Raw genomic sequence first — 21,881 nt, 5'->3', positions numbered from 1 at the left:
CATATCAAAAAAAGAAGGAACGGGAAAAATTACTTAACCTTGAGCAACAATTGAATCATCTCAAACTTCAATATATTAAAAAACCAGACATAGCTACCTGGAAAAGTATGAACACCACAAGATTTGAAATTAATAGTATCCATCAAAAGAAAGCAGAATATGCCCTCTTTTGTACGAAACAACGCCACTATGAACAAGGAGAGAGAGCAGGAAAGATGTTGGCACATAGGGTTAAACAACTCGCTACACAAAATATCATCCCATCAATTTTTAATATTCATAATGACTTAATTACAGAGAAGAATGAAATTAATAAAGTTTTTCGGGACTTCTATCAAGATCTGTATACATCACAGGGAGCGGTTGCTACAGACCAATACGACAATTTATTTTCCACACTAGATGTGCCCCATATCTCCTCACCCAATACTGAACTACTGGAAAAACAAATTTCATTGCAAGAGGTCAAAGACGCAATAAAAGGCCTCAGATCAGGCCGAGCCCCTGGAGACGATGGTTATCCATCCGATTTTTACAAAAAGTTTACTGATATACTTGCCCCTAGGTTATTGGACGTGTTTCATAGTGCACTGGCAAAGGGTCTACTCCCCCCAAGTATGAGAAAAAGCTTGATCACAATTATCCATAAAAAAGGGAAAGACCCTATGCATTGTGGTAGCTATAGACCAATTTCGTTAGGAAATGTTGATGCCAAGATACTAGCCAAAATACTTTCAAATAGATTGGACAACATACTTCCAACAATAATACACCATGAGCAAGTAGGATTTGTCAGGAATCGCTCATCCGCTGATAACATGAGAAGGTTATTACATATACTGTGGGAGAGCAGAGAGAACCCAGACCCTGTCATGGCCTTCTCACTAGATGCAGAGAAGGCCTTCGACAGGGTCGAATGGGGCTTCTTATTTTATACACTAAATAGATTTGGTTTTGGACCAACATTCCTAGCTTGGATAAAATTATTATATATGGACCCCATGGCGTCAGTGTTGTGTAATGGCATCACATCCTCCCCTTTTATCCTATATAGAGGCACCAAGCAGGGATGCCCGCTTTCCCCCCTCATCTTCGCCATTGCCCTTGAGCCTTTAGCCATTGCTATACGGAACAATGTAAATATCAAAGGGGTTACAGCAGGTCATCAGGAACATAAACTGTTTTTATATGCGGACGATATTTTATTGGTCTCAAGCAACCCAGAAACAACTGTCCCCATACTTAGCTCCCTGATCGATAGGTTCTCCATGATCTCAGGTTATAGAATTAACTGGACTAAATCAGAGGTAATGCCCATATCAAACATCGCCACACAATCACTTGGCACTAAATGGCCGTTTAGATGGGTAGCCTCAGGTATGACCTATCTTGGTATTAAACTTATGCCCAACATTAAAAAAATGATGCAAGTTAACCTTCAGCCCATTATACAAAGCATTGAGTCCCTATTACTTAATTGGAACAAGCTAAATGTATCACTTTTAGGCAGGATTAAATTAATAAAAATGATCATAATGCCCAAGGTCAACTACATAACCTATATGTTGCCACTCTCCTTTCCTGCTCATCTCCGAAAAGAATACGATAAGTGTGTTGAATCATTCATATGGCAAGGTAAAAAGCCTCTATTTAATCGTACCAAGTTATACTCGGCTAAGAATAGTGGGGGACTATCCCTTCCTAGATTAGATTGGTATCAATGTTCATTCTCACTTGCCCAAACATCAAAATTTAACCTGCCCCATCACAGAGTCCCTGCCTGGGTACAAATTGAGAAATAACTACTTTATCCTTTTAATATAGAAACATTTGTGACACAGAAAAGCACGTTTAATGTTGTTCTTAATCCTGTGCTCGAATTTACAAGGGAAAGTTGGAAAATGGTACATTGTCATGTTAAAAATAACCCATCACTGACTCTTGAAGCATCAATATGGTTCAATTCAAGGATTAGAATAGCCAAAAAGCCTTTTTGCTGGTACCAGTGGGCCAAAGTGGGAATTTTACATTTGGGGGACTTATACGACAAGGGCCACATGGTAACATTTGAACATTTGAAACAACATTACAATCTGACAAATACTGACTTCTGGAAATGTTACGTCATTGTCTCCTGTCAATCATGAGCTCTGGACCTGACCCTAACACTGAAATACAACGTATGCTTCATCATGCCAGCCAAAAAAAAGGTGGTGCCTCATTATTTTACAATTACATTAGAGATTCCAATGCACCAAAATTAAATAGTCTCAAATTAGTATGGGAGAAAGATATAAGAGAAAATATAGAACAACAACACTGGAAGGAAGCCATATCTAGCTGGCACACAACTGCTCGAGAAATCAAAACACAATACACAAATTATAAAATCCTCCATCGAGCATACTGGACCCCAAGCAAAATGGCCAGACTCAAGTTAAGAAATGATGATAAATGTTGGCGTTGCCAAAATGAGACTGGAACAATGGTGCATATGTTGTACGAGTGTGTTATGGTAAGGGACCTGTGGACTAATATTGTATACCTTTTAAATGTTTTGCTTAATGTCACCCTAACTAAAAGCCCAGCACTGTGTCTTCTGGGAATAATACCAAGTGATCAACAGTTGCACGGCAAAAAAAAATCATGGTGCCGACTGGCCATTTTAACAGGATGTAGAATTATCCTGAGGAATTGGAAATCAGTCACCCCTTCATCCTTCGGTGACTGGATTGAACTAATGACAGACATGGCAAACTGTGAAAGGATCACATTCAGACTCACTGGACAACATAATTCCTTCCTAACTACATGGACCCCATTCCTGGATTACATTAACAATAGACAGTGACCTAGCATATTCCACAGAAAAGAAAAGAGAAGGGAAAAAAAAATATATATATATAGGGGAAGGTGGGGTGATTTGTGCAACTTTTTACTCAAAGTGATTTTAAAGTGAGGCCTTGACAGTTATGTCTCCAACTCAAATATGTACATATATTTCAGGATGTTGTGCATCCCTGGCAATAAAAACTTTGGATCTGGAATAAACTGTTTAAGAAATATAGCTTTCGGAAAAAAAGTTGTCTTGTCGCACAAATCACCCCACTACGTGGGGTGATTTGTGCGTCATTGTGTCACAATGACAAAGTCACCATCATCATCTTTCTGGCCATCTGAACTCTCATCAGTGGTGTCGTTAAGTGGAATTGAGATGTCACTCTCTTCTGAGCTACTGTAGACAATCACTTTCTTTTGGTGACCAGCGTATACAGCCATGCCACTGGCACAACTCTCAGAAATGTACTTTGCACTAGTTGCTCCGTGCTTGTGGAACCAACTGCCACCTGACAAATGTGATTCCCCCTACATTTCTGCCTTTAAATCAAGGCTCAAAACCCATATGTACACCCTGGTGTTTCCTCCCCATTAACCTCTGCACTACTTACTTACCTCTGCACTACTATCTGTGTTTATGTGGATGTATGGGCTTTACGTCTTTTATTTTGGTTATTGTTATTTTACCTTCATTGTTTACCTACTGAATGCACTATGTACAGCACTTTGGACAGTGCAAACTGTCATAAATGTGCTTTTATAAATACATTTTACTTACTTACTTACTTATAACTCACCCAGGCCCTTGCGCACAAATCACCCCATCCCCAGAATTTTGGATAATAGGCATGATGCAGCAATTTAGGGTTGACATTGTGCTAATTATATAGACTCAAAGTGTAGCATACCAAAGCACTAAAACATGTGTCAAATGTTTTCAAACGTGTCTATAATTGTTCAGACACAATAATCAAAAAACCTTGATCATGGAAATTTTACTTTGAAAGGCAAAACACAGTTTTTTGAGCTTAAATGTGCTTATATCTTATTCCTTGTGTCTCCCTTCTTTACAGGATGAGTCAAATGGATGGCTCTTCTTAAATATGTGGTCACATTTCCAATTTCTTCCACGGTTTTCTAGAAACAATGGGTTTTGCAACTTCCAAAATGCACAAATCACCCCACCTTCCCCTATATATATATATATATATATATATATATATATATATATATATATATATATATATATATATATATATATAATTAAATAAATAAACGAATAGAATAAAAATGGGTAAATAAATAGATAATAATAAAAAAGATTATAATAATGATAAATAAATTCAAGTGGATAAAATCTAGTCATAACTTAAGTGTACATTACTTACATTACTTACGTAATTTTTTCTTTTACTTATTTTCTTTTCATTGGAGTTTTTCTGTTTATTTATTTTTATTTTTTTATTTTTATTTTTTTTGTATATTGCTAATTGTGTTCATTGTTTAAAGAGGAGGGGAAAGGGAGGGGGGTGGAGGGGAAAGGGAAAAAAAAAAAAAAAAAAAAGTGTTGCAGGAAATGATACGCACGCATTGGGTAACATGGGGTTGAGTCGATGATTCCGAGAAAGTTTGTTTTCTAGATGTTTTTTTCTTTTTCGGTTGGGATCAGAGAATGTCTTCTTATGACCCAATACCTGTCCATAAGGTGGGTGTACTAAGGGGTTTACTGTTTACATGCCAGTCTGCAGAGCCTTGACCGTGCACTGACATTTGATTTATTATAATCTTTTTTTTTTTTTTAATATATCTTTTGTTTCTTCTACGGAAACAACTACGGTGTGAATCTGTATAATACATTGGGAAGATCTGTATGTATGTGGACATGTGTGGATGTATGTATGTGTGTATATGTATGTATGGGTATATATATATGTATGTGTATTTGTATAGGTGTATATGCATGTAGATATGTGTAGACATATACCGATTGTATGCAACGATTCCCGCTTTGGAGGATATAAATTGCCTGTGACAATAAAAATATATAAATGCAAAAAAAAAGATTTCCAAACCGTTTGTTATAACCAAAAATAACAGTTAGTTCACACAGAAATGTTTTATTTAAACAAAATGCATAGTGAGGTAATGGAATGAAACATCCCCTTTACTGAGGGTGCAAATAGCAACATAACAAACGTTTAGTCCAGTGCAAGTCATTGTGGGAAAGGTGGCGTCTCTACAATACACTTTGTTGTGCTTACTTGATTTATCTAAGGCAATCCGTTTCCTTAATTCTACTGAGTAAACACAACTCTTCAGTTAAGTAAGACTAACTTGGTTTAATTACGTTAACTGCAATTTCCATTTCCAAGTAGATATAACTCAACTTTAAGTAAACTTAACCAGAGGATATACAGTAACAACACTTATTAGTTAAGATGTGGATGGATGAGGATTAATGAAGAAAACTGTATAAGCTTCACATGTGCAGGCAGCTCATGTCAAGTTGCCCCTTCCAAGTTTGATGGTAAATTAACAGGAAAGTTCAGTATTTTTGAAAAACATTACCGTTCCGTAAAATAACAGCAAAGGACTGTAATTTAACAGACTGCCTTTTATTTTAACAGTTAAATGCTGTTTTTATAAATAACAGGTAAATGCTGTTGAAATCCTGCTCTAAATTTACAGCAATTGTTTACAGTGTGGCTAAGGGCCCCCCTGAGCCCTTGTATATAGTATATATCGGGCCCCTGGGCCTGTGCCGGGTGTGCCCGTGCAGTAATCCACCCCTGACACACACACATACACACAAACAAATAAAAGAGAGAGGTAGAATGAGGGAGAGAGAGAGGGTGAGAGAGAGAGAGTTAGTTGGGCAGGGTGGTGTATGTTGCCAATGACCTCAGAAAGGCTGAGTATTAATAGCCACAGGACAGCAGCCATCCCAATACTATTTCTGGCTACGGCATCACTGTGGTTGCCTGAGTGTGTGAGTTGACTGTGATAGTATGCAATAAAAGTGTGTGGTTTTACAATTATTCTGCATGCAGCTATCATAAAAGTGTGTTGCAAGATGTTACTTCATGATGAAACTCATTCTTCAGCAATTTGTCTAATTTTGCATTTTTTTCTCTCCTTTTAGCATCATACCAGAATTGTCTGCTATCGCAAAAAAGGTGGGGTTTACACAACAAAGCTGTATTGACTGTTGTTACCTGTACAGTACAAAGCCAATTTATCCTCTTCCCTTCTGTGCAAACATCTCAGACTCACTTTTCAAGCTCAGCTTTACATTCTTAAACTTGGCTCAACTTTCATTTGTCTAGCTTTACTTTGTAAAACTCAGTGGTCCTTTTAGATAAAAAGGAAAGACTGGCCTGGGGTTCACAGCTGAACATATAATGCGTGTTCATGCGGTGGTATAATCAGGAAGGATGTTATTATCAGCCCCAGAGAGATAGCAGAATTTTGACTTGTCAGATCTCTGCCAGAAAGTAAGGGCAACTTTTTAAATCAAAGTGTTACAATACCGTTGACTGTGTCAGATAAGTCTTTTTAAATTGACTTAAAATGACATTTACCATCTCAGGACTTAATTGTGAAAGTGCACAAAAGTTGCTGTATATTTCTCAGGCTTATCTCTGATCATCAGAGGTCCCTTCTGGTCACATCTTGTAAACACACCAGCCTAACCAATCACAAGACCTACTCAGAGACCTGCTAGAACCCATTCAGACGTGGCATTGACACACACATGACGTGTAAACTCACATGCACAAGAACACACACACAGAGGTTGTGTGACACACACAAAAATGCTTAAACATAGCATGTAAGATCGACTTCAACACACCCTTACTCTCTCTCTCTCTCTCTCTCTCTCTCTCTCTCTGTCCTCTCCTCCCTCTCGCTGTCACGCACACACTCAGGGGACTGGAACGCCATAATTACCCAGCAGTGAAGCCCACTAACCACTAGCTGGCCCGGAGGGAAACAGCATTTTGCCTCAGTGCAGTTCCTGGGTCAGTTTCACTGTTTGCTCACTGCTGGTTGAAGATATGAAGGGGTTATTAAATGACTCAATAGTTTGCACCTAAGGGAAATGTTATCCCAGAGCTGTGCAGTACCAATGATTGTACCATCATGCCTCAGACACACAATTTGAGAAACAAAACTGCTATGCTACCTTGGTGTTGGCTTCTTTTAAATCTTGTATTTTGTGTATATTCTGTATCTTTTCACGTTTTTTACATTTCTACCCTGATGGGGAAAGTACCGGTAATACTGGATGTTCCCAAAAAGGTTGAATTTGATCCCATTTCACACTTCACAGACTTTGTCCAATGCCCATGAAGAAAATGATTTTACCATTATAGACATGGACTGGAAGTTTGGCTGTACAAGACATTAGAAATATAGTGAGAAAAGATAAGTCAGTAAGTATATGGACTGATATTCTGAGGCAGATAAAAAAATATATACAGGCTACATTTTTTTAATGAAAGTATTTGATTAAGGGCTTGGTACAGCCTTTTAGAGGGAAGCTACAGTTAAAGTATGACATATCTTCTGCTTTAGTAATTGTTTTTTATAGTATGATAAGATAAAAAAAAGTGCATCACTCTTGTAAGCAGCAAAATCAGCGTGCATAAACTCAAACAGGTGCTTTTGAAATGATCAAGTCTTAAAAGCCACTGCAGCTGTGCCAGTATAAAAAACGTAAACAGAAGATAAGAGGTGTAAGTGTGTGCAAGGGGCTCTACAATCATTTTGGAGTCTCAATTAACCAACAGAATACAAGAAAACAACAGACAGAAGAGCATTTGAGCATTTCACTTTTATTGGCACAACCAAATACAGGACAGTTATTTCACTTTAGTGCATCATCACAACGAAAGATGCAAAAGCCAGGGAAAGTATTGTTGTCGAGGCAAATCCTCTGTGCTGCAGTGCGTTGTTAAGGTAATACTCCGCTACCTTCTTGTTGGGGTTCGTCCCATTGAACCAGAGCTGCATGCATCTGCCAGATGTTTTGGAGTCAGTGGTATAAATGTAGGACTTGGACCAGATTTCCTCACACATGAACTTGGGTGTGGGGAAATATTCGGTCCATTTTTTGCACTTGCTGCCTTCAGGGCATTGGTTAATACCTGTAGGGGAGGGCAAGAGAGTCTGGACTGAGCAAGGGATAAGACTCACAATTTCTCAAGTAAAAGTGGATTTAACTTAGGCAGTTATCACTGTAAATTTCAACTAGTAAAAACAGTGCAATGTATGATCTCTGAATATATGTTTGTGAGCTATGGTGTGTGTGTGTGTGTGTGTGTGTGTGTGTGTGTGTGTGTGTGTGTGTGTGTGTGTGTGTGTGTGTGTGTGTGTGTGTGTGTGTGTGTGTGTGTGTGTGTGTGTGTGTGTGTGTGTGTGTGTGTGTGTGCAGTGAACATTATCGTTATGTATATGCAAAGGTGTGAATTTGATTTTTGTGGTTACAAAAACTTGAGCAAGTCTGTGTGTGCCCACTGGTCTGTGTGTGCTGTGTGTGTGCATGCGTGTGTGTTTGTTGTTTTAGTACCTGTGCTCCAGTCCCATCCCTTGTGCCAATTACTCTTGCAGGTCACTTCATTCTTGCAGTCTTCCCACCAATCGTGGCAATCTTCCTTACATAGAGGCACGTCCAGGATACGCTCCTTGCGCCAGTTTTCAGGCGCCTACACACACACAAACACAACTGACTTGTTTTTATGTGCTCACAGCAGCCCAGTGAATTCTAAAGGTCTCCACAATGTATATTTTATACAACAGAATCTCTCTCAATTAATAATCAATTGTTACTATTATGTAAAATAATGGCTCTGTAAGTGGTTTTAACTATATTGGCTCTTGCTGCCATCTAGTGTTGGAAGTGCACGTATACAAGAGAGGCTGAGAGCACAAATGCTCAATACACACGTCTTGTATCCAGGGTCCCAAGTGTGGTGAGCACTCATAGAAGCAGGTGTCCTGTGTGAAATGTCTCTTGCACTTGGGGCTCATGATACCACAGTGATTCCAGTTGAAGTTGTACAAGTAAGAGTTGTCCTCGTGGGCTTCTTCGCTGGTGTTGGCCGTACAACACGCATTGTCACGCCACGGAGCACACTGGAAAGAAGAAGAGGAGAGAGGAGCAATTTTATTCTTTATTTATCAAAACTGTCGATGGTATAACTTCCATTTGATTTGCATTATCCTTTGTATTGATTACCTGACTGTAGAGTTTTCCCTCAGGGCCAGGCTCTGTTTTGTGGTGTTTGGCGTCCATACACATGTTGAGTTTGTCCAGAGACAGGGCACCATTGGAGAGGGTGAGCAGCAAGGCAAGAACAACCCACATGGCTCTATTGAGGAAGGCAATCATCGGTCGTAAAAATAACAGGATGACGGCAAACATACAGTATAGTTGAGTCCACCTTGTCACAGGGATTCCCTGTAATCATTAATATGACACACACATTGAAACATAAAAAAAGACTCCCTATTTGACCCTTGATATTCTACGAACCTTACACAACAGCTTAAAAACAAGTTTACAAAGATTATCCATGCTCTGTGTTTATTTCCACAACCAGTCTCAAACTAATGATGTCTCTTTGAAAACACAAAAACTTTTTTTTTAAATCCGGACCAAATTCTTTTAAATAGCCTATCAATATTATAATCTTATGATTGCAGAAAGTCTATCGCTGAGGGATGGCAAGTTTGCTGATATTCACCAAGTGAATAGCAATTTCATCCAGAATTAAAAATGTAAAGGCATTTGGTCCCATGTTGGTTACTACAACTCGGCCAACCATCTAACTTTTAAAAATGACTATCAGAAGAAGAATGTGTCAAAACTGCTAAGGAAGGGGCAAACAGATCTAACCTAGACTAGACATGAGAGTCACGGACATGCACAAATGTGCTACTTTTGCAGTCACTATTTGATAAGATATGCTTTATTTAACCAAACCTATTTACAGCAAGTGTCAACTCAAACTTTTAACAGGTGTAGTTAACTCAATATGACAAAATATATGATGGGCATTGGCCCACCGAGACCGCTGGGAAATGTCTAAGTAGCCAATGATTCTACCTAAAATTTAAATATAATAACAACATTTTTATACAAAATTATATTTCATTTGATAGTAGCGTAAATGTATTTGTTTCCTTTGTTTATCAGTTATTAATTCAGTTACTTTCTCCTTTCTGGGACAAATGTTTGAAAATATGGTAATAAACAGAAAGACACTGCTCAATGATATGTATACACTAATGCTACTGATTTTAATAATAGCTTAAGAACCGTAAAGAGCCTTCTTCGTTCCTTTGAAAGAAACATTCCTTACATCACAAACTAAACACAGGATTTAGGGGAAATAACAACAACGTTGAAGGACCTATATGAGAAGATTTCTAAAAGCAGTAATTTACCTTGTTGATCCTGTGATGGTTCTTTCCTGAAGAGGTGATCCTGTGCAATCAGAATCTGTAGTCACCTCTCACTCACTTCTCAAAGAGACAAGCAAGACTTAGAAAACTCACATCCGTGCGGGGTGTGTGTGCTTGTGGAGCGTGACTGAAAAAGAAACTACCAAAAAACGCCACTATTGCAAGTAAACTGTGTAAAACTTGCCTTACTCTCTTAAATATGTTTTCAAGGTCCAAAGTCTATACTCAGTGTGGGTGTCTATTGGTGTTTGAGATAGAAAGAATAGGAAAGAGGTAGCTGTGTGTAATCTGAATTTTATTACATCTTACTGTGAGTAAGGTTTGTCTTATCTCAAGGTCTCTCTCTCTTTCACACACACACACACACACACACACACACACACACACACACACACACACACACACACACACACACACACACACACACACACACTGGATATTTGGTATGAAATGGCAGTGTGACCTAAGCAGGCAATAACAGGATACAGTTAAGATAAGTTTCAACTGCATTCGTGTTGGTGGTGCCCTGATGCAGCTGAACTATAAACATTACAAGCAGAGGGTGGTTAATTTTTACAAGTCAGAATGTGTGTGTGTTTATCTGTTTTAGGTGTCTTTTTTTTAAAGAACACGTGGATCATTTTCGCAGCTTTCTTGTGAAGAGGAGATTGTGTCAATTTACAGTTTGATACCATTGATGACTAATGAAGAAAAGAAGGGATTGAATTTATATCTGTCCACCAGCATATTTTGTTACTGGCCCTTATTTGGCACCAGCTTCCATTCTTACCTACCATATAGGCTACTCTGCGCGAAAAGAATGGAATGGATTATATGCTTCAGTCTTGGTGTTTAAACATAAAGTAAGAAAATGCCCTAATAAAATCTATATGGCTGGTTGTCCACAAGTGTCCTAGCCTGGTGCTACCAGACCATCGTACTTCATTTCATTTGTACAGACTACTGAAGGGAAAATTAAATTTGGCCGGAAGTAGGCGGGCGGGCGGAGCCAGGCTACAAGTGTCCCACTCTGTCGACAAAATGTATAAAGGAATTCGTAGCACTATGTAGATGGATCAATTACATGGCCATCTAGCCTACATGCTAGCCAAATAAAGTTACCTTATTGTTTTTGCTTCACTTTAACCATGGACCTATTATAAGAGACTTTAACTGAATTGACTGACTATAACTACGGAACATTTGTGAGATGGTACTAGAAGATGTCGGACACATCATTAGATGTGCACATCCGGTTTCCGGTTAAATTTGTTTTGAATTTTTTTGAAAGCTGGAGCGAGACGCTTGCAGGTACTTACCGTATATAATTCTACTGTGAACTACATGGAAAATAGCGTATTATATTGTATTGTCCCCCCTAGAGAATTTTCGCGAGGATGCATTTACGTTGTTGTAGTTTGTGTGACAAACAGGAGGACTTTAAATCGTATTTAAACGGCGTGTTACGTGAACTGTCACCTCCACTTAGTCCTGTGTTGTTTTGAATTGCATCATCCAAATAGCTTAATTTCGTCAATGAAAACTCTGGCTTTAACGCTCCGTACATTCAGGTGTAAATGCTTTATTAATTGTTACTGTCTATATGGTTGTCCACCGTCTAGAAAAGACAACACTGCCATTTCATACCAAATATCCTGTGTGTGTGTGTGTGTGTGTGTGTGTGTGTGTGTGTGTGTGTGTGTGTGTGTGTGTGTGTGTGTGTGTGTGTGTGTGTGTGTGTGTGTGTGTGTGTGTGTGTGTGTGTGTGTGTGTGTGTGTGTGTGTGTGTGTGTGTGTGTGTGTGTGTTTTGAGACAGACAGACATGTCCACGCTGTTCCCCTCTGTCTTCCCACGGATAACGGAGTCCCTGTGGTTCAACCTTGACCGACCCTGTGTGGATGAGACCGAGCTGCACGGGCAGGAGCAGCAGCACCAAACCTGGGTGAACACTCCTTCTCAAACACTCTTTCTCTCTAAATTCATTCAATTTAATTCAATGGGGTTAATTGGCAGGAAAGTTTCAATAGACAATGTTGCCAACGCACCAATAATTGGACAGTACACATTATAATAATAATAAAAAATAATTAACACTTTCAGATTCAATTCAAGAATATGTTATTCACACACTTAAAGGTCTACTTCACCGGTTTGAATATGAAGGTGTATTGAATTCTGAGATCCTATGTAGTATGAATGTGCGAAAAAAATTAAAATCGGTAAAAAAAACGTACTTTGTAAATATTACTGTGATGTCACAGTAAAAGACATCACAGTAATATTTACAAAGTAAGTTTTTTTTTAACCCTATATTTCTCTTTCTGTGATGTCACGAGAAAGAGAAATATAGGGTTAAAAAAACCAATCTTTCTGCCTTTTCTCAGGCTAGGATGAACCGATTTAAATTTTTTTCGCACATTTATACTACATAGGATCTCAGAATTCAATACACCTTCATATTCAAACCGGTGAAGTAGGCCTTTAACAAATTAAGATGTATTGATATCTGGTTTAACACGTGCTCTCTGTCTCTTCCTCAGCTGCAGAGCATCGCAGAGAAAGACAACAACCTGATGCCCATTGGGAAACCTATTTTTGAGGTAATGCGTTGGGGTTGGTGCTACTCTTGTGTTTTCACCCTGCCAAAGTATGACACTTGGGTTGATGACACAGCTCCTGTCATTTGAATTTTGCTGTGCCACAGGCGGGGTACGACGAAGAGGAAGAGGAGGATGACGAGGATGAGGAGGACAGCGAGGAAGACTCTGAAGACGAAGAGGACATGCAGGACATGGATGAGATGAACGACTACAACGAGTCACCTGATGACGGCGAAGTCAATGAGGTGCTTTAATCCATTATTTTTTTGTAGACATTTTGATACAGCAGACTGGGGCCAACCAGGGTCACAATGTCATTAACCTCGCGCTCTGAAAATGTGGAATGGAGTAGTTGTTTTGGTTTTACTTTAACTTACTTCACTTTGATCTGATCTTTGATTATATTATTAGATAAATATGCAATTGGTAACAAATTGTATCATATTGAAAATTAATATATATTAATATGTACTATTTTTTTTCGATTATTATTATATCATTAATAAGGAAGCCAATAGTCATTATAGATATATAAATCAGGGAGAAGGGGTGAGATTAAATAAGTTTTCTTCTTCTCACCCCTTTTCGAACAGGTAAAGCAAGTGTAAGACAGTTTATTTTCATTTGTGGTTTTCACTGTATGTAAATATTACTTTACTGTAACTGTCCACTTGTTTAATTTATTTTATTGTTTATTATTGCTTTTTTATTTTTTATTATTTACTTGTTCGAAATAAAAACATTTTCAATTCAATTCAATTCAATCTGATTTAAATTGCATTTTTTACTCGAAGGCACAGTTACTAAATATTAAAAACACAAAAATACAATGAAAGTATGTGTTTTTGATTCCATTCCTCTCTCCAAACACTAAATATACTGTCTTTAATCTTGCTCTGTTTCTTTCCAAAAGGTGGACATGGAGGGACCAGACCAAGACCAAGACCAATGGATGATTTAATACAAAAGACAATGTTGGTTTCCATCAAGCTGTTCGGTGCTGGATTTCTACCCCCCTGCCCCCCATTTAAAAACTACCACTACCTCTTCAATCCCTGATACAGATATGTTTTTTTATTTGTGCAAACAGGACAAGAATATAGGCGATTCAGACCCTGTAGGGCGGCTGATATCCTTTCTGATCTTATTTTTGGCTTAATCCAGCACTAGTCTCTTGTTTTAAACTGTGGTTGGCTTTGAAGGCCCCTAAACCTCGTTGGACAATGTTGTGTGAGTGTCACTACCTGGCACACACTCATACTGCGTAACGTACTTGCATGGATGTACGTTTAGCACCTGTGGCCATGTCCTGTTGTTTGTATTTTTTATTTGAGTGGCAATGTGTGAACCTGTCAGATACAATTTAACCATTTAATCCAAGAACAGAGGCTTCACCACAAACATCTCCTGCTCTAAAAAACACACACACACCCATACACATACACACACACATACACTGACACACAGTAGGCATCATCAGCCCAATAATCTCTCATGTAAACTTTGACCTGTACTCATATGTTCAGTCATGTGCTACTTCTCCATGAGTCTCCAATAAGCTGACTGAGCACAAATAACAGTTTGGTCAGCTAAATAATTTGTAACCTATGAAGAACATAAACAGCCATTTCACCATATTAACAGTTTTGTAACACCGCAGAGTTATGTATGCGGCTTTTCTATTGAGTGTTATAGTGTTATGCTCAGACAGGGCATCACTTATTGAATATAAGAATATAAAAAATACTTGTTTTAACTATGTTATAACTAAGCAATTACCACTAAAGAATGACAATTGAAATATGAATACATGCCTTAATTCGTCTCATGTTTATCTGAAGGTATCATTTACCAAGCTTACGTTTATTATTACGATTATTTGTACTGAATAGAACAGAAACCTGACTATTTGTACTACATTAAATCATTTTGATTTGATGAAGGTTTTCATGAGTTTTTACATGTTTTTTTTACTGTTTCGGAATTTTGGTTACTAAATAAATAAAGAGTACTGTACTGATAAAGTTCAATCTCGATCTGGGACCATCAGTCGCGCGTCCTTCCTCTCTGGCTGTTGATGTCTCGTCCAGATGACTAGGTGTAACAGCAGATTTTTAACCTCTCCTCTTTTCTCCTGTCTTCCTAGTTTGCACGCCCTCCTGTCTTCTCTCTCTCTCTCTCTCTCTCTCTCTGTCTTTCATACTGTGTTGTTCTCTGTGTCTTTTGCAGATATTGCTTCTAATCTTTCCCCTTCAAAGGTTTATTTTGGGTGACTCTCTTCCTTATCAGAATTAGGGGTTTCAGGACAGAGGGTGTCACTGTACAGATAGAAAAGCACCTCAAGGTAAATTAACAAACTATGTGCTATGTAAATCAAGATGACTCGATTTATTATAGACTCACCAAAAATGAAGTCATATGGGTTTAATTTGCATGACATATTGCGTGGGGAGCAGTAGTTGTGTTAAAATAAACATTAAATTAAACAAAACTGATTTGATTTAGCTTTTATTACATAGTTGACAGAAGGGAATGACAAGAGGGGCGGGGAAAAGTGACAAAGATCCGCAGCTAGATTGAAAAGCAGGCTGTTGTCTTGTGTTGTGCAGAGAGCTTTACTAAACTGGGACATGACAATTTTCTTCTTCAGATAATTCTCTGTTTTTACAGGAGAGGGTGCTAGAATTGAGGTATTCTGGAAGACATCCATGCATTTCCTTGAGGTGAGACAACAAACCTTTGAAGAACCTGATACAGTTTTCAGGTAGATGCAACTTTTCGGGGAAGAATGGACATCTTTGCCGTCACAATTTTCCTCATGAAGAGTTATGTCCATTCTTAAAACGTGAACCTGTGTGACATACAGTATCTTAATCTACCTGATAACCTACATGATTCCCTGGTACACCAGCTCAGCCATCCCATCCCTGATGCCTCTGCTGTACTCCAGTGTGGCGCGGTGGATCTTCCACTCATACAGTCCGCTTCTGCGAATGTGCCTGAGGAACTTTGGAGCCCCTGGGAAAAGCACGTTGTCCGCCACAATCATAGAACCTTTACCCAGCAGACCGGAGCCCTCCAGCATCTGCAAAACACACACATGTGTTATCATATACTAAGGACTAAGTTACAATGATTAACTATGTCTACTAAAGATGTATTCTAGTCACCTGCAAATCAGGTTGGTAGCATTTCTTCCAGTGGTCCATGAATACAAAATCTAACTTTTCCAAACCATACTCAGACCGCAGCTGAGGGATCACCTCATCAGATGGATTCACAATAAGCTCCACCTGGAGAACATTTTCATGGATAAGTGTGAAACGCTCTAAATATTTCAATACGTGAAATACACATAGTGTAATGTAGCAAATAGGTTGCATGTTTTCTGCTCACTCACTGTGTCATCATCAAACCCTGCCAAGCGGATGACCTTCTCAGTGATGGCTGCATTCCTCTGGTCCATCTCCACGCTGTAGAGCCTGGCACCCAGTGGCAGCACCCTGGCGATCCGCACGGTGCTGTATCCAACGTGGGCACCCAGCTCCAGCACCGTCAGAGGGCTCTGCTCCATCAACAGCCGGTCCAAGATCTTCCCTGCACACACATACAGGAGCCAAACACCTAAGTAAAAAATAAATCCTTATTTGCAGATGACATTGTTGTTTTTGCCGGTAAATGATCTCCCCCACCTTTTTTAGGCCCGATGTTGCTGATGTACTCCACCTTGGTGCACCAGTTGTCGAAGGCATCCAGTATGCTGTCAGGGTCTCCGGGCGTAGCATGAGTGAGAACATACTGGAAGGCACGCTCCTCTCGGCTCAGACCGGTAACACAGTCCCTCCATATCCTGACCAGGCAGGCTCGATAGAACAGCACAAAGTAGTAGCGGTACCTGATAAGCAGCGTCAGCAGCAGGGGAAGGAAGGCCAAAGCGATAGCAGGTGACACCATCCTAGCTCGTAAAGAGAAAACACACATACCTGAGTATATTCATCGGCCACTAAAATTTATTTTATCTTGTATCAACTTATATGATGTATTATATATACTGTTTTAACATTGCAGATGCCATGGTCTTCATGTGTCCCTTTAAATTAATGTTGTACCTAATACCACCGTATTAGTGTTTCTTTAGTCTCGCAAAGCCAGACCAAACTACATCAAGAAGTAGGGTTTCTTTGTTTAGACTACATGGACTACAGTTCAATTGTAATATTATATTTAAAACTGATACCCTGCATTGTAAGAAAGCAACAGCTTCTGCGTATTTTGAAATTGTGATTTTGTTATTTTCTGTTGGCAAGAGAAAATAACAAAAAAGAAAAGAACAAGAAGGTGATGTGAAGGCAAAGAAAACGTTATCAGTCAACAAATTGCCTAATCGTTGTTTGAATTCAAATAATCATATAGTCATAATTCTCATAAGTTATACTGCATTTATTGATGTTTTTCTCCAAAGAGGTCAGGAAATATGGTTCTCCCTTAGTTTGGCTTGTTTACCCATTCATGGGCTGGCACATTCTGTCATGAATCTGTCTGGTTTCATGTATGCAATATGCCATGTGTTAATGATACATAGCTGCAGAAAGATCCCTCACAATGGACAGAAGATCTCAAATTAATGCAACGAAATTAGAAAAAAAATGTAAAAGCACATTTGGGAATACTAAAGACGATGGCTACTGTCTAGACAGCGACACAAAAAACTGTGGTGAGTTCGCATTAGTACAACCTTGATTGAATTATATTAACCTGTAGTGACAAAACAACATGGTCTTGAATAATACAAGGTGAGATCAACAAAGGAGCAATAATTCATGCCCTAGTCCTGTGGTGGATGTGAGAGACCGTGCTGTGCCTCTTAAGATGTTTCTACTGCCTCAGGTAACCATAGACTCCACACAGGCTTTCTGCACCGCACATAACAGATGTCATGACAAAATATTTGCATCAAGACAAAGTCTACCATGAAAAAACAGACACACTCACCTTTTTATTGGAAATGTTTGGCAGAAACAAAGCAGCGACAAAAAATATATTGTCTTGGGACAAAAATAAAGTGGCGCTTCAGCTGAGACGAGAGCAATGAGCAGATAGATGTGTGTGTGTGAGAGAGTGTAAGAGACCTGGAGGTATGAATAATGGATGTATCACATGCATGTCAGTACACATCCTGTATTTATTTCCAAATAACAAAGGTTGACAGTACTCATTCTACAGCTGTTTAATATCAGTCTTTTGATCAGATACACAGATAGCTTCTGATATTTAGAACAGGACCAGTACCGTGGATGGGAGCACAGACAGCGACACAAAGGGGCAGTGTGAGGCAGACATTTGATATATCAAGTTAACATCAACAGGTGTGCATCTGTGTGTGGAATCAAATTTCTTACTCTACTGAGTCATGACGGTAGGATGGAGGAAAATGCTAACAAGAGCTGAAGCGTGGATAATTATCGAATGCAACTCAATACAATATATACACACAGCCTGAACCCAGAACTAAATGATTTATTTTTCACGTCACATACCCTTTCAGTGCTTTTGTTTTACATGTGATTGGGATTGTTGCATCCTTACATTTGCAAAGTGTTTTCACAAACTACTTCTAGACTTAAGCCACTGCCAAACGAAATGGGAAAGTAAGAGCCAAAGAAAAACTATTTTATTCAAGGAGTATGCTTGGTGCGTGTAAAAGTATTACATTGTTGTCATAAAATGGAGTATAAGAACACTTTTCTTTTAAATCATAACAGGAATAACAAAAATTACACTGCTTCAATCCAAACATACTGTAGATGAATAGAAAAACTGTGGTGAGTTCGACCTACGCCCATGGCTGCAAGTGATACTAAAACTACACTTTGATTAGAGGGGTTACATTTTGTCTTTTCTATATACAAAAATGTACACAAAATACAAAGGAAATAGACAAATATTGCCAGCAATTTGGAATTACATCAACCTTTGCATGCCATAGTAGTATTAACTTTTCTAAAAATGCCTTACCATGGCTGTCTGTGTGAGATTAAACACAAACGTCATAGATATAATGGTTAGGTATTATTATAATGACCAATATGATTCACTGCTTTACCTGGTGGGAAACAACTTCATGTTCCATAAACACCAGTTCATTTACAATAGTTTTGTAACAATCTGTACTCAAGTGATGTATTCATTATGTAGCATTTGGTCCCCGATTCTTCCCTTACTCATTCTTTGGTAACTATCTGGATTGTGTGTATGTAACTGTAAAGCACTGTTTTTAGCAGGTCCCATACGTTGACCATGGGGCAGGACTGCACAACGGTTGACGACTTCCTGCCTAGGGCTCTGGACAGGACTTTTTGAGGAGAGCTCTGATGAACTTCTTCAGCTCTTTGTCCCCCCGGGTCCACCTCACCAGCCGAGTCAGCACCAGCCTCCCCTCTTCAGCCTGAACCAGAGCCAGGTACCATCCGCCCTGTGTCCCGCTACCTTCCTTCCCCCCGTCTCTCACTCGTCTCCTGTCCGTCTGCCCCTCGTCTGTCCCCCCCTCTCCCTTTGTCTCCGCCGAGTCTAAGCCGGGACACGTACAGGTGGCGCCTTCCTGCAGCCACAGAGCGCTGTGGGCCATCGCACCTCCGATCCCTTCGGCCCTCTCCGCGCCTCCTCCTGCCCACCTCAGGATGCGGCTTCGGGCCTGAGGCACCAGCTGGCGATCCCCTCCCACCGTCGACACGCTGCCCAGACGCATCTTGAATGCTGCAACAAGAGACGGAAGGGAATACTCTTCAACAACAGGTGCCATTTCAGACACATTGTAAAAAAAAAAATAACCTCTCTATCTCTGTGATTAGATCATCTGTCCTGTGGCCCGTTTGGTGAGAATCAAGTTGTTTGCTGAGCAATAACAGAAAAGTTATGCTGTATTGTGTTTCCGTTCTCAAGAAAAAAAAATAGATGTACAATTTTTTTTGTAGCCTACAGTATATTATCTACAACTATTTGTTTCTCACCATATGGGCTTTGGCAGAAGTTTTCCTGGATGTCAGTCTCTCCTTCAGCAGCCAGACTACAAGCATCACAGATGATACTCCCTGGGGGGGATGGAAAAGAGAGGGGATTAGATGACTGTCTGTGTCTGTGAATGACAGGATCAAGGCATGCTAATCAACTGTAAGATTAAATAAGATTGGATAAAATATAAAAGTATTGATCAGCAGAACGGACATTCAGGTGTTACATCAGCCTATGTAACAGGACTAAGTGTTAGGAAACAGATGAGCAATTTTAAATTAAACATAACAATACAAAGAAACTACTTTTACAAGTTGTATGAATTATAAACATCACACTACTTTCAATGGTATCTGGTTATATAGGCCTAGGTAGGCCTAGGGAAACCTACAATGGAGTTTATGGATTCTTTATATGAAGTAATTTCTCTTGTTTTTTTGTAGGACAAGAAATGCAATGCAAACAATGCCCTATGAGGCATTTTTAGGTTGATATTTTTTTTTGTGGGCTAAGATAGCCTACATTGTGATTTATCGATTGGTGTATTGTGCAAAAACAGGCAGGAGATTTGGCAAAGCAAAGTGTTGTAATAAACTAAGACAGCCTGATTAAGAATTGTGACTTTAAAGGGCATATGTAACTGTAGTGCATATAATAATAGTTATATGGCTAAGCTCATGAGTGTAAGGCCTACTATTAAGATAACGATAGCCACAATGATTCAGTTCTAGTGGTGACAATGTTTAAAAGTTTTAGAATGTAGTTACTGACAGTTCACCTGAATTTCTTTAGGCTAGGCTAGCTTGAGGAGAGAGACAGTTTAAAAAATCCATCCACTGACCTTTCAACATCTCCTCGTGCTTGACTTCCTCCACCGTCCGGCCCGCTTGTTCTCCGGTTGCCGGGATACAGAGCTCGGTCCCGCTCGGGAACCGGCTGCAGTTGAACATCTCCGGCCAGGGGAACCCGAAGGCGCTCATTACGGGCACGCAGCCGTCCCGCACCGCCTCGCACAGGCCCCTGCAAGGGCTGACCGGCCCGCTGAGCTCCGGCAGACACACCGGGGCGAACAGCGAGCACAGAAACTTCTTGGTGTCCCGGTGGCACAGCTTGGAGACTAGGGGCAGCCAGGCCGCCGACTGCTGCTGGGCCTCCCTCAGTGTGTCGTGGCCGAGCACGTTGGGGATCCGCATGTGCTTGTAGCCGATCCCGTGGCACAGGGACAGGGTGCTTGGGATGGGCTTACATACCGAGCGGACCGAGGAGCTGAACCCGAGAGACGGAGGCGAGGCTGGAGCCACGGCGTCAGACGCGCGAGAGACCCCTAAAAGCAAAACCAAGCCGAGCACAGAAACAAACATTTCTTGTTCTTGTTTCTGTTGCAGCAAAAAGCAATTCTGCCTGGACTTGACCGGCCTGAAGGTGTAAACAAAGAGGTGTGTGGAGGAAACGGGGGGTTAATGAGAGGGCAGGCGCCTCCCAGTCATCATCATCCCACCCCATCAGACTGCTGTCTGTCTGTCTGCCTCCACACATCTCACTGCCAGCAAGCTGTTATTTTCTTTGGCGTTTTAAACGGCAAACCTTATGACACAGACCATCACAACTGATGCAGGCAAATAGGCTAATCATGTTTGCATTAATTTAGGACATATTGGATTGGCCTATAAAGTTATTCAACACATTAAAGTCATGTTTAGGCCACATTATTCAAACTAACTTAAATTGAATTTTTTTTCTAAATAGCTTAATAATATAATCTGGAAAACATGAACATTATAAACTATTGAAATGAGGGTTTCATGAGAATAAACAGTGCAGCTTTGAATTGGAGGATGCTGCTACAAACAGCTAGACCTATAGCGATTTTAAAAGTCAGAAAATCTTTTTTTAAGATAATAAAAGGATAAGATAATGCCTTCAATGAACTAGTTTATTTAGTTGCTGTAGCAGCACAGTGAAAG

General features: G+C 39.7%; 4 protein-coding genes across 4 annotated transcripts; 1 reads left to right on the top strand and 3 right to left on the bottom strand.

Moving 5' to 3' along the window:
* Positions 1 to 7,713: 7,713 nt before the first annotated feature.
* folr (folate receptor) lies at positions 7,714 to 9,208 on the bottom strand (the record flags this gene model as incomplete). Its single annotated transcript, XM_080024829.1, has 4 exons — positions 7,714 to 7,988; positions 8,411 to 8,546; positions 8,788 to 8,976; positions 9,080 to 9,208. The coding sequence occupies 4 exons, from the start codon at positions 9,206 to 9,208 to the stop codon at positions 7,714 to 7,716; spliced, it is 729 nt and encodes a 242-aa protein (XP_079880955.1).
* A 2,367-nt stretch (positions 9,209 to 11,575) lies between these two features.
* Positions 11,576 to 14,913, top strand: anapc15 (anaphase promoting complex subunit 15). The gene is made up of 5 exons (XM_080025118.1): positions 11,576 to 11,619; positions 12,126 to 12,251; positions 12,850 to 12,909; positions 13,014 to 13,154; positions 13,823 to 14,913. Exons 2-5 carry the CDS (start codon positions 12,132 to 12,134, stop codon positions 13,868 to 13,870), a joined length of 369 nt encoding a protein of 122 aa, XP_079881244.1. The 5' UTR covers positions 11,576 to 11,619; positions 12,126 to 12,131; the 3' UTR covers positions 13,871 to 14,913.
* Positions 14,914 to 15,796: 883 nt separating this feature from the next.
* tomt (transmembrane O-methyltransferase) lies at positions 15,797 to 16,863 on the bottom strand (the record flags this gene model as incomplete). Its single annotated transcript, XM_080024828.1, has 4 exons — positions 15,797 to 15,994; positions 16,080 to 16,202; positions 16,310 to 16,506; positions 16,602 to 16,863. 4 exons carry the CDS (start codon positions 16,861 to 16,863, stop codon positions 15,797 to 15,799), a joined length of 780 nt encoding a protein of 259 aa, XP_079880954.1.
* Positions 16,864 to 18,118: 1,255 nt separating this feature from the next.
* On the bottom strand, positions 18,119 to 21,328 carry sfrp2l (secreted frizzled-related protein 2 like). The gene is made up of 3 exons (XM_080053557.1): positions 20,759 to 21,328; positions 19,917 to 19,997; positions 18,119 to 19,662 (listed from the first exon to the last, which is right to left on the bottom strand). The coding sequence occupies exons 1-3, from the start codon at positions 21,276 to 21,278 to the stop codon at positions 19,244 to 19,246; spliced, it is 1,020 nt and encodes a 339-aa protein (XP_079909683.1). The 5' UTR covers positions 21,279 to 21,328; the 3' UTR covers positions 18,119 to 19,243.
* Between the last annotated feature and the right edge of the window lie 553 nt (positions 21,329 to 21,881).

This window comes from Ammodytes marinus (genome assembly GCF_949987685.1).
Source record: "Ammodytes marinus genome assembly, chromosome: 3".
Lineage (NCBI taxonomy): Eukaryota > Metazoa > Chordata > Actinopteri > Uranoscopiformes > Ammodytidae > Ammodytes > Ammodytes marinus.
Note: the sequence above shows the minus strand (reverse complement) of the source record. Positions and strands in the feature narration are given on the sequence as shown.

Excerpts from the sequence above, each read along its gene's own strand:
- anapc15 (XM_080025118.1), top strand. The coding sequence starts at position 12,132 with ATGTCCACGCTGTTCCCCTCTGTCTTCCCACGGATAACGGAGTCCCTG. Across the intron at positions 12,252-12,849 it reads AGCAGCAGCACCAAACCTGG|CTGCAGAGCATCGCAGAGAA; the intron begins GTGAACACTCCT and ends TCTCTTCCTCAG. Across the intron at positions 12,910-13,013 it reads TTGGGAAACCTATTTTTGAG|GCGGGGTACGACGAAGAGGA; the intron begins GTAATGCGTTGG and ends GCTGTGCCACAG.
- sfrp2l (XM_080053557.1), bottom strand. The coding sequence starts at position 21,278 with ATGTTTGTTTCTGTGCTCGGCTTGGTTTTGCTTTTAGGGGTCTCTCGC. Across the intron at positions 19,998-20,758 it reads GCACGAGGAGATGTTGAAAG|GGAGTATCATCTGTGATGCT; the intron begins GTCAGTGGATGG and ends CATCCCCCCCAG. Across the intron at positions 19,663-19,916 it reads CTTCTGCCAAAGCCCATATG|CATTCAAGATGCGTCTGGGC; the intron begins GTGAGAAACAAA and ends CTCTTGTTGCAG.